General features: G+C 46.9%; 1 protein-coding gene across 1 annotated transcript; it reads left to right on the forward strand.

Moving 5' to 3' along the window:
* Nucleotides 1–5,803: 5,803 nt before the first annotated feature.
* LOC127309515 (VAN3-binding protein) lies at nt 5,804–7,966 on the forward strand. The gene is made up of 6 exons (XM_051340343.2): nt 5,804–6,361; nt 6,450–6,834; nt 6,922–7,068; nt 7,260–7,309; nt 7,398–7,455; nt 7,560–7,966. Exons 1-6 carry the CDS (start codon nt 6,080–6,082, stop codon nt 7,793–7,795), a joined length of 1,158 nt encoding a protein of 385 aa, XP_051196303.1. The 5' UTR covers nt 5,804–6,079; the 3' UTR covers nt 7,796–7,966.
* The last annotated feature ends 4,405 nt before the right edge of the window (nt 7,967–12,371 follow it).

A 12,371-nucleotide genomic window follows, 5' to 3' on the forward strand; every position in this document is an offset into this window, starting at 1 on the left:
ACAGCCTGTCAGTTTTCTGAAAAACTTGCTCCTGAGCAGGAGTAAGCTCTCCCTCAGGCTTACCAAGAGCGGCGTCATAGCAGTTCATGTTTTCAAACCAGAGAACTGCTCTCGCGCGCCATCTCTTGTAGTGAGTACCCTCAAAAAGGGGCGGCTTCACAGATGCGACAAAGCCACTTGGGGTAAATTGCCTATAATAAGGTTTTTGGATTGTTGAGAAAATTAGCAATTTACCAAGTAATTTAGACAAAATAGACCGCAAGAAAAACATGACTAGATTAATGGAAAATAAACAATGTATGTAGGAGAAGAAAGATAATGGAAACACATTCGGAGAGATTGATCCATATATTATAGGTGCGACACAAATAGAGAACATGGTGGTGATCTGAACAAGATGAAAGAAAACACCATACAGCTGTGCGCCCGCGTTGGCATTGACGTTGTCGTTTTCAGCCATGTCGTCGAGGTAGAGACTGCTGATGTCGGGGAAGAAGTCCTCGTCGGGAAGTGGTCGTCGAAGTCCGTGATGAAGTCAGTAGTCGCGCTGATAGCGCTCCCCAAAAACCTTATCGCCCTTCTCCCGTACAGGACTCGAAGAAGCGGGGTTTCGGAGGCCTACTGTCCCGGATCGCGGTGCACGCCGCAAGACGGGATGGAGAAGAACCTGTAGCAGCTCTCCTTATAAACCACTCACATACGAGCCTAGTGTCGTGACGAACGAGCGAGGAGGAGGAGGAGTGCGCGAGGATTCCCTCTTGTTCTCACTCACATACAAGTGCTAGAACAACTCTCCTTATAAACCACTCCAGCTCTCTCTCAACTAGCAATGTGAGACTAAACATTTGTCCCACCTCTTGCCATGCATGAATGTGCTACATGGGCCTCTAGGATTTTCAGGAATTATTAGAATGGAAAAATTGGACTGGGCTATTTTGGACCAAAATTCCAACAATTCTAGTCCGCTTCTTTAAGCTAAACACAATGGCACGTAGATCTCCTGCAGGTTCTCAAAAATGTTTTTGCTGCGACATGCACGATCGATCCGTGGCTTCCACCGGACGCAAGGCGAGAAAAGGAACCCTTCCAAGGAGGAACAGACGCGATGCTTATCACGTCTACGCGAATGCAGCATCACACTCGGATTGGTGAGAAAAGTTGCATGATGGGAGTTCCCGCAGACACGGACACACTATTATGCTGTGAGAAGCCTACCGGCGCCAATCAGCAGCCTATGTAATGGCGTGCTAAGTGGTTTCACCCTGCCTCTCCAAACAAACAAAGAGTTGGATTACAAAAATTAATGGACGCTGAGAGCGTTTTGAAACAAGTTTGGCGACCATTTCTCTGGCACGATTGTTGTTAACTGAGCTAACACCATGATTCCGGTGACAGCCAGCAAAGCATGCATGGGCAAGTGCGTCCGCACTACTCCGGCGCGACATCATTCGAGGCACGCGATCAATCGATGGATTGGCCGGAAAACGCAGGCGCGAGGGGAGATTCCAGCCGAGAGTTGGCCACGGATCATTGCCGCCCCACTCGTTGCCTCACCCACGCGCCAATAACACTACATCTACGGATTGATTCCTACGGAATCGAACCTACGGACAGACGTGGAATCACCTGGAGCATTTGCAACCCAGAAATCACGGACGGCACTAACAATCGAACCAACCGGAGGTTACCACGTCCTTCCGTATCACATTTTTGTAGGAATCAGTCCGTAAGTCTAGCTTTTTCGCACGCGCACACGCGCGCGCTTGGCCGACACGCGCCAGAGTCGGCTGCGCCTCCACGCGCCTGGGCACGGAGCAAACATTCCGCATCTTGCAGCAGGGACGACGGCTACCCTGACACTTGGCAGAACGGCTATCTTTTCTTCTGAAATACGTCATTTTTTCGCAGGTAAAACTATATCATATTAAGTAGTTTTTTTTAGAAACACGGTACAAACGCAGACGCTCACGTATACGTGCATACACTCACCCCTATGAATGTATACACGCACACCCTACTCCTATGAGCACCTCCGGAAGACTGAGCCGGTGGATTGGATCTTGAAATTGACGAAATCACCACAGACGCCTCGCTGTCGACGGGTCGACTCCCACTGAATGAATATTCCGTCTTTATGAGACACACAAATGTCAAACCTTAGGTTTGAACTCTGGTGGGTTGGGGGTACAACCACCGTCATAACCACCCAATCTCAGGTTGGTTCTCGATCATATTAAGTAGTTGGGGCAACGTTCAGCTCGAATTCTTTCTAAAAATGCTTATATTTCAGAATGAAGGTAGTAGTAATATTTTTTTGCACTTTTTCTTAAGTTTTCCCCCTTCGAAAATACATTCTGATAGGTGTATCAATTATGCAGAAGGGATGCCAAAAGTATCAACAACGCTAAGATGGCTATTTTACTGCCAACAAGATGTGGCAGCTCCTCAACTTCAACTGCTACTACCCTCCACGTTGGGAGCAAAGGCTTCGAGAAACTGAAAGCCGAGGCTCGAAAGAGCTTGGCCAGAAGCCAGATAGCATGCTCCTCCTTGATCTTCACCTTGATCGCCAATTGTGAAGGATCCACCTCATTGAAGACAGTGCCTCCAGATGACGTGGGCATTACCCTTCGGGTAACCGACATTGCCCTATCCTGTATAGACTAATTGGAGGCCCATGAAGACACTTGGAGGCGAGATGGGCCACCTGGGCGGCGCACCAGAAGAATCCTTGACGGGCAAGACAAGGAAGCAGCCGAACAAGGAAAGATTAGATTCAAAACTGTTGTAAACCTAGTCGTACTCGGTTAGATCTCTTGAGACCTGGCCTCCTATATAAAGGCCAGGAGATGGGCTGCCGAGGGACACAATCAATCTTAGCAGCCTTAGCCACCAAAAGTCTAGAGCTAGGTCGACATAGCACTTGGCCTCTCGACGAGATCTCAGCCGAACTATTCGGCACCCCATTGTAACCCAATTTCCTCATAATCAAGAACAGACAGGCAGGACGTAAGAGTTTTACCTCATCGAGGACCCCGAACCTGGGTAAATCGCTCTCCCCGCTTGTCTGTGAACCGATGTCTCGTGTCAGCTTGCATGATTCCATCAACCCTAAGCCCCAATCGGAGGGCATTGCCGAGGAGTACCCTCGACACCAGATGCACCAAAAGACCAAGCTGATAGCAATCCACATGCCTCGCCGATGTGCCATGGTGTGAGAGCACGAGGTCCACCACTCGATTAGGTTAGTGTCTCCATCATGCATCTAGTCCGGCATGTCCCAACCTCGTATCACCCACGTCCACACCTCTCGGGCAACCACACACCCAAGGACTAGGATGAGATGTTGTAGGGTCTCCGGCTCTTGATCACATAGAGGGCAAGCAGGCAGGTGAGGAAGACCACGACACTGAAGTCTATCCGCCGCCCAACATCAGTTCCTTGAGACTAGCCACGTGAAGAACTTGCAGCTATAAGGGGCTCTTGATCTCCAAATCTTCTCGTACATCGGCGTCCTAGTTCTGCCGGAGGAGAAGGCGTCGTATGCCGATTTTGGTGAATAGCAATCATCGCTCAACCGTCTCCACACTAACACATCATCCCCATTGGCGTCTATTTGGATGTTGGCTAGCCTCTTGCCACAGGGAGAAGAACTCTGCAATGTCCTCAACACTAAAATCCGTCCCACAATCATGAAGCCAATGTCTGGAGAAGCCTTCCTTCACAGAGCATTAGCTCGCCGCTTGGAGACAGACCTTTTTCTGGTGGCTAATTTACACCTTCAACTTTGATGGTGGGGGATACGGGAGCACACCTATAGTGTGAAACTATGAAAAGAAGCTATCATTGAGGTGAAGCTTCCAGCTCCTTCCGCTACCCTCCGGGGGAAACCCTAGATTCATAGATCGGATGATGGCAACAATCCTACACCATTCTCCCCTTGGGGGCATCAATTTTGGAGGTGTGCATCTCCGCGAGGGACCAATGAGTGGGTTCTTGAGGGAGCGGTGTTTTTCTATCGCTTCAACGATGACGAGTCTTGGCAACGTGGTGCAATGGGGTCTCGACAGTGGACGTGTGATGTTGGACATGCGTAGGGTGGTCTTATTGTCGACGTCGTGGTGGCTTCGACAAAAGGTCACACAAGGTCAATACAAAGATCATGGTCCTGAAAATGGGTTTGCGGATGACGGCGGCCGCGATTTCTGCAGTGTGTGCATGAGGTGTATACCAAGAGTCTGCTGGACCGTTGAGTCGGTTTTAGATGATGCGTGTTGGTGGAAGGTCGGCACATATGGCTCTGATCATTGCCACCCCTTCATCAAGGTTGTAGGTGTTGCGATTCTTTTTCGATAAAGAGCATATATTAATATCGCGGAGATACCAATTACACCCAACCTCTGCAACAACATCATGCCCTAATGGCATAAATGATGCACACAACCCCAAAAGAGAAAAGAATTACAGAAAAAGAAAGGTCCCGCTACATAGATTCATAACTTGAAACAACAACACTCACACCACCAAGACACCAGAAGCTCAGCTTCTCCGTAAGCGACGCCTCCAAGAAGGAAACAGTGCAGAAACGTTATCGTTGCCCGATCATAGATCTTAGGTTTTCACCCTGGAAAAAATTATCTCTCTCAAAACAATGCTTTCAAGAAAAACATTACCGGACACAACCAATTAATGTAAGACCTTGGGTTTCACCTGAAAGATAAGACTTTGAACTTGTCCTGTGCAGCCGCCCCCACATACCAGTCATGTTACAAGCCACGAGGCAACAAGCCAATTCCACCTCAGCACCAAGATCTGACCATCATAGCTATTCCACAGATCTTAGCTTGGTGACTTTCTCCGTTAGGCCCATGGAAAGAAAACAATGTAGCGATTCTTATCGCCAAGGTGGATTTGGATGTTTTGATGTATTTTTTATTGTAAGGCTTCAGTGAATAAATTAATGAAAAAGTTATGTGCATCATGCAGAGTCTGGAATTCACCCTCCATTTCTAGAAAAAAAAGTGCGAATATAAGTGTCTACACCTGTACCGCGCGGTCCCATCAACACCTGGCCCGACCTGAGAAAAGAAACAGATTTCTAGACCTGCCTTCCTGGTCGAGTGCTTGACTGATCCACTGAGTTTGAATTGGACGCCTGCAATGGCCGCTCGTGAAGTCGTGATCCGAACAAAAGAGACGGCTCGCCCTCGCCCTCACATGCCCTACACTCAGCACATGAAAACAGGAAGAACCAAACCCCACACCTGGGAAAAGAAACAGACATGAGCATGAGTAGAATTCAAACAAGAATGGATGGATACAAACGATCGGCCAAAGACCAAGCAGACCGTAGCCCAGCTTACCGGGCGATGAGTCTCCTGCCGTAAAGCTCTCCTGGAGCTGCTACCTTGACCGGTCTCCAAGCTCTAGTATTATCTATCTCTTCGAAGTTAGCTGATCGTGTCGATTGGCGGAAGCGGCGGCATCATCGGTAGCTAAATACGCCGGAGAAACTGGAATTTTCTCTTGGAAGCATCGCAATACGTTGCTGCAAGTGCAAACAAACAAGAATATAATACAGCTCCTGTAACTGAGTACCTCCCCTGAGGCTGGGACCCGTACTTCGTCCCCAACAACCGTACGCGCGTCGAGAAACCATTGCCGTTGCCATCCACGGTTGCTTTCTTCGAAGCCAATGTCATGGACCATCCAAGCCAAGGTCTGAGATAGCTCAACTGCCGGGAAAAGATGGCTAGAGAACAGCAACGGCGCCACTAGTATATTACACTAGCCATCACTGGCAGTACTATAGAAATACTCCGTCAGTCAGTCCCAGGTAGGAGTAGTGGATGGAGGAGTGAGACTTGCTGGAGACAAGGGTAGCAGAGAAAGCCAGGGTCCTGTCATCCTCGTGTCCCCTGTCGTTCTTCCTGCCACGGCCATGGCGGCTCCACACCTCCCTCCTCGTGCTCCGTGCGTGCCTCCCCCGCTATAAGTAGGCGACCATCGCTTCCTGCTGCCTGCAACCAGCGAGACCGAAGGACCGAGTACAGTTAACAGTGTGAAGTGATTGGGCGGGATGGCCATGGAGAGAGGCTGGAAGGCTGGCAGCGTGTTCCGCATTGAGATGGTCGAGGAGGAGGAGGAGACGGCGATCCCGCCGCCGCAGACCCCGCTGGAGCCCATGGAGTACCTGTCGAGGTCCTGGAGCGTGTCCGCGTCCGAGATATCCAAGATCCTCGTCAGCGGAGCTGGAGCCAAGAGGAGCTTCAGCCGGCTGCCGCTGCCGGAGATGGCCATACCGGAGACCGCCACCGTGCTCGCGACGGCGACGGCCATTGTTCCGAGCCATCGGCACCATGTAAGCAAGCAACCCACCACTCACTCCATCTTCTGAACATTTTTTCCCTTTCTGGTTCTTACCATTCTTCTGAATCTTTCTGCTGCAGACAGATGCGAGGAGGAGCTCCATCAGCAGCATCGGCCACCACCAGTCCATCGGCAGATGGTTCCAGCACAGGGACGCGAGCCGGTCCAGGCAGAGCAGCAAGGAGAAGCTGCGCGCAGAGAGGGCGCACGTGCACGCCATGGTGTCGGTGGTCCGGGTCGCGGCCGCGGTGGCCGCCGTCGCGGCAGCGTCTACGAGCTCCGACGCGCAGTCCTCCAAGATGGCGGCGGCCATGGCGCCGGCAACGGAGCTGCTAGCCTCGCACTGCGTCGAGGCGGCTAGGCTCGCCGGTGCGAGCCACGAGCAGGTGGCCTCCGCCGTCCAGTCCGCGGTCGGCGTCAGGAGCGCCGGTGACCTGACGACGCTCACGGCGGCTGCTGCAACCGGTAAGTGATCGACGCGCCATCACGTTGTGCACACTCCGTATGATGCTTCATGCAAAGCTGAGATTGTGTGTGATTCGGCTGTGTCAGCTCTGCGAGGAGCGGCGACGATGAAGCAGAGGGTGCAGCGGGAGGCGGCGAGAAGCAACGCGAGCGTTCTTCCTTTCGAGAAGGGCCATTCGTGGAGCCCTGATGTCTGGTGCAAGGAGGGGGAGCTGCTCAAACGAACAAGAAAAGGTGCACAACTACACACTGCACACTGCTGAGCTGTGTAAATATTCAGAACATTCAGTCATGAATCAAAACCCTTTTATTCTTTATTAGTTTGGGAGTGAGTGACTTGAACTCTTAATCATGTAGTATCATGTAAAATTAAAGCCTGGTCAATTTAATTAAGGTGCATAAACTTCTTTTTTGTCCTGATGCAGGGGATTTACACAGGACAAAAGTGTCTATCTACATCAGCAAGAGGTCCCAGGTAGGAAAATTGTCGCTGAACAATATCAAATGATTACCCATTTGGCCTGCTAGAACAATAACTGACAGCATAATGAAATAATTAACAGGTGATGTTGAAGCTGAAAAGCAAGCACATTGGCGGTGCGCTGTCAAAGAACAACAAGAGTAAGTTCCACCAGCTAACAGACATTCATATATCTGTTTCCGACTGAGTAGTTAATTTGTGAGATTTCACCGCTGAGCCTTTCACCTGTAATAATCGGCTGCAGGCGTGGTTTACGGCGTATACAGCGAGCTCCCGACGTGGGTGATCGAGCCAGGCAAGGCTTTCATGGATGAGAAATGCTGCTTTGGCCTGAGCACTGCACAAGGTATCGTGGAATTTGAGTGCCAGGACAGCACGAGTAAACAGACCTGGGTTGACGATGTCCAGAACCTGCTTCGACAAGTTGCTGCCGATGATCACGCAGGAGATAAACTGGAATCAGTAGTAGAAGCCCCTTGATGCAGCTCACGTGTGCGCACCGTTTTCTCGGTGATAGGTGGTATGTTGTGATAGTGTGATGTAAAGAGCGGTACATATAGATGATACTCTTTGTGAGGTTGTTTAGCTCTATATTGTAATGGATACATAACGATGAGTTAAAGAGTTAATAGATGACGTTTGAGTTTAGTATCTTCCGTTAGTCGATTTTTGTTCATGGTGTTAACGATCAAATGATCAAGAGAGGAAGAAAACTTTGATTTGCAGGGAATCTCTTCTTTTAGACACATCACATTCCCGGTTTTAAATTAATAAAGCTCCTTAGCCAACAGTAGCAATATAACTGGCCGAACCAGCGTAGTTATAGTTTTACAAACCTGTCCGTAGGTATCCAGCTCAACAACTAAACGAACAAAATCTACACTACTTAAAAAGGAGGAATATGTTCCCTATTCTGCCCTGCCGCACTACGACCAATGTTTTCGTCGTCCTCGCCAATCGCCATAGTCCCGTTCCGCACGTGCTGGGCCGTGCGCCCGTGCTAACATGGGCCACTCCAACACCGCAGTAGGTCACACCTTTCTCCGAGAGCTCCTATCGATCACTTTAAGCGGAGGTTTAGATCGCGTCCGCTTAGGGAATCTGTTGTCCCGAACGACGATGGGCCGGCCCATCTGCGTCCCTGGTCGCATCAGCACTCGATCGCTGGATGCGAATCCTTGTCCGTTCCTGGTGTGTTTATTTTGAAAAATATTTCAATTTGAAATAAATGTTCAAATAAAAAATTGTTCGGATTTTGAAAAGTTTAAATTCGAAAATGTTTAAACTACAAAATTGTTCTGATTTGAAAAAAGTTCAAATTCAAAAAAAGTTCAAACTAGAAAAATGTTCGGATTAAAAAAAGTTCTAATTTGAAAATTGTTCAGCTTCGAAAAAGTTCAAATTTTAAAAATATTCAACTTGAAATTTGTTTAGATTTCAAGATTGTTTAGTTTTGAAATTGTTCATATTGCGAAAAAGAAAGTAGAGAAAATAAAAAAGATGGAAAAACCTGAGAACAAAACCGAACAGAAAAATCTAAAAATTGTTCAAACACGAAAAATGTTCAAAATAAAGTTCAAAATTAAAAAACGTTCAAATACGAAAAAGTTCAAATTTTGGAAATTTCAGAAAAAACCAATCGGCAAAACCAAAAAAAAACTGGAGGAAAAAAACCAGCAGAACCAAATGAAAACCGGTAGAAAATGAGAAAAGTGAAAAAAAAAACAAAGGAAAACGAATTCCATCGCTAATGGGCCGGCCCAACCCTATCCCGCTCTGAGCGGAGCGATCGCTCGCTCCCGCGTTGAGCGGAGAATAGGGATCGCCCCTTTCTCCTGCCCCGCTAGAATCATCGTCGAGCTTGGCTGCACCTTCGTTCCCCTTCGTCGTGGTGCTTCCCGAAAAACCGCATATCGCCTGCGGTCCCTCTCCCATCTGCACGCCGCCCCTCTCCCAGAGCTCGTTGGCCCAGATCGAGGCCCCTCCAGGTGTGTGCGCCGCCGGCAGCCCGCCCGTGTGCGTGCTCTACGCCGTCCCCGACCTCGAGATCTCATCGTCCACGAGACGACTCCAGGACCCCGGGTTCGTCAGCGGGCTTGTGTTGAGGCGCCGCCGCTGACGAGGCCTTCGGTCGTTCCCCTTCGTGGCGCGAGACCATGGCCGTCGTCGTCGCTCCGACAGAGACGGCTCTGCCCGCGGTGGACGCCTCCAGAGAAAAAGAGGAGGCGGAGGTGAATGTGCTCTGTGTCTCATGGTCATATAGATCCTCGTTGGGGAGAGAAACGTCCACCGCATCGAACACCGGCCCGTCAAGGTACGTTTTATCCCTCACCTCCTCCGTATCAGGAGCAAGTGGCCGTCCGCTTTGCGCTGGATATCTGCCTTTGGTCCATTTGTAAGAGCGACATATTTTTCAGGGACCTTAATTGGTGTAGTTTGTTATGATTTGGCACAGGAAGACTGGCGGCTGATATATTTTATCTTGTCTTCCCTTCACTGTATATAATCAATCTTCTCATTCCATTTTAACTGTTAGGAACGTAGGGTGCTATTGGGACTTGGGAGTCTCACAACTGACTGAGATAAATCTTAGTTACCCAGCCAGTTACTGTTTAAGGGATACAAACTCCTGGGTTCATCCTTGGATCGGACTGATAAAATGTTATAGCCAGCTTCAACTAATACTGGACCAGATGAGTTATAGTCAAATCACTTCATATTTAGTTATAATCGAACTTTACACATGAATATTAAAAGGTATACTTTTCCTGTTTTTCTGCAAAAGGTAAGCATGCCATCGGATAGTAGTTATAGCTGTGTTGGTGTAGTATTTTAGATTTCTAATGGTATCTGTATTAAAAACACTGTTCCTGATATCCATCTGTGTTTTATTTCAGATACGTGAAGAACTGCCGTCATATTGAACATCTCTCCTGCAGAAGCGTGTGAGTCGTTTGACAACCCCCTTGCCAGTTCATCCCATGAGGATATAGGTTACTAAACTTGAGTGTTGTTGTATTGTACGTCATGAAATTCAACGCGGTAGATAGTTTCATTAAGTTACCTATTCTTGCACATGGATTAGGAATATAGAAATCAAAGTTAATTAGTCGAAGTAGTGAGCGTCCGAGGTAAAGTTCATGAGTTATTTGTCTAACATGGAGTGAACGTTTAGAGGCAAAGCTGAGCCAAATCAGCTCCTTCAGCTGGTGGGCACCTTCTTCTGCAATGGACCGATAAGATATAGTTTGTGTACACTGCAATGCTACAAGGATGGCGGAGCATACGCCCTGCAGGACGCTGGACTTGCTGAATGATATTTTTCGAAATTCAGTCATGTTTTCTTCCACTCCCATCTTGGGATGTTAATTAGTGTGATGGATGTAGAGACTAAGAGGTTTGATCTTCGTTTAGAAACATAATTTGTAAAAAAATCGTTAGTTTCAGATAAAGTGATACTATCAGTAAGCATTGTTACACTAGAAATCCTCTGTTTATTTCTTCAGAAAAAAGTTGAACTTCTACCTGCATAGATTCACTTTCTTTTATTTTCTATAAAGCTTAGAGATCTCTTTTCTATCACTACTAGGTTGCTGCACCGTCAAGAAGGTGGTTGTGCAAATGACTAACTGGAACTATGAAAATGTAGGATGTTTCAAGGCAATTATTTTCAAGGTCTACTTCCAGATACTCTTTCCTATCTTGGCCAACTGAGAAGCTTGTTACTGTTTATTGCCGGTGATAAGAGCCAACTGCCATTGTTAAATGTCAAGGTTATAGCAGGGAACATTAATAATATACCATTATTATGCAGATGAATAGGTGATATAGTAAATATAATTAGGTTGTGCTTTACTAGGATTCCTCGGGAATATGGCATGTTTGAACACCCTGCATGCATAACTTTTTCAGTTAATTGCTCAAATTACAGTCCCAATTTGTTGTAATTCAACAAGTTGTTATCCTAAAACTTGTAATATGTTGTTTTACATGGTTTCGGGGAACTGCAGAATATCTGATAAGCTTGTATCAATAGAATTTTCGAAATTCATGAGATTAAATTTATTGTATGCATTTATTTTGACAATAGAAAGTGCCTTTTGTGCAAGAGTTGATGATATCTTTCCTGTCTCACTTTTCTTATAGGGACTTTTAGTTTCAAAAATATCACAAGCCAAGTACCACAAGCCTTGTTGAACCTGAACTCTGTCAACTTCTTGTACATAATCTCTTGACTTGCAAAATGTGTTTCTATTAAATGAAAACCTTCACCATTCTTCTCGCTAATCTGTGAATTTTGTAGTGACTAGATTTGTTGGGAAAATAGCCTTTCAGGAAGCCTTCCAAGCTCAATACGATCTTTACTTAGAAATTTGTATGCAATGCGGTTCAGTTTTATTGACACTTTTACCAAATAAAAGCAAGGAGATGTTTATTGCTTGCTAATTGATTGGAGCAAAAGCTGGATGTTGAAGTAACCAAAAGGTTAGGTTCAACTTTCTCTGTGGATTTTAGAAATATGGTGACCTATAAATATATGAGCTTTTCAGTTTTGCTCATCTTACTATTGAGAAATAACCCATGATGAAGATCTCTACACAAATGTGATCGCTACATATAAGTGGGAACTTTTCTAAAGGTTAAAAGCTTTGATGTGTTTGCCTATCCTTGCTGAAACAGACCTACATTAAGTTTGGATCAGGGGGTGGATTGAAGATGTGGACCCTGAGCTCCAGGAATCCAGAGTGCCCTGACACATATTCTTCCGCATGTTTGGATCAGGGGGTGGACCGAAGATCGACTTTGGCTTGCGATGCTGGTTCTCAGGGTGGGTGATACGTCTCCGACGTATCGATAATTTCTTATGTTCCATGCCACATTATTGATGTTATCTACATGTTTTATGCACACTTTATGTCATATTCGTGCATTTTCTGGAACTAACATATTAACAAGATGCCGAAGTGCCAGTTTCTGTTTTCTGCTGTTTTTGGTTTCAGAAATCCTAGTAACGAAATATTCTCGGAATCGGACGAAATCAACGCCAAAGATCTTA

Source organism: Lolium perenne, chromosome 1 (genome assembly GCF_019359855.2).
Source record: "Lolium perenne isolate Kyuss_39 chromosome 1, Kyuss_2.0, whole genome shotgun sequence".
Classification (NCBI taxonomy): Eukaryota; Viridiplantae; Streptophyta; class Magnoliopsida; order Poales; family Poaceae; genus Lolium; species Lolium perenne.

Bases quoted from the DNA above. Each gene is read 5' to 3' on its own strand.
- LOC127309515 (XM_051340343.2), top strand. From the start codon at position 6,080: ATGGCCATGGAGAGAGGCTGGAAGGCTGGCAGCGTGTTCCGCATTGAG. The intron at 6,362-6,449 runs GTAAGCAAGCAA...TTTCTGCTGCAG, and splicing joins TTCCGAGCCATCGGCACCAT to ACAGATGCGAGGAGGAGCTC. The intron at 6,835-6,921 runs GTAAGTGATCGA...CGGCTGTGTCAG, and splicing joins CACGGCGGCTGCTGCAACCG to CTCTGCGAGGAGCGGCGACG.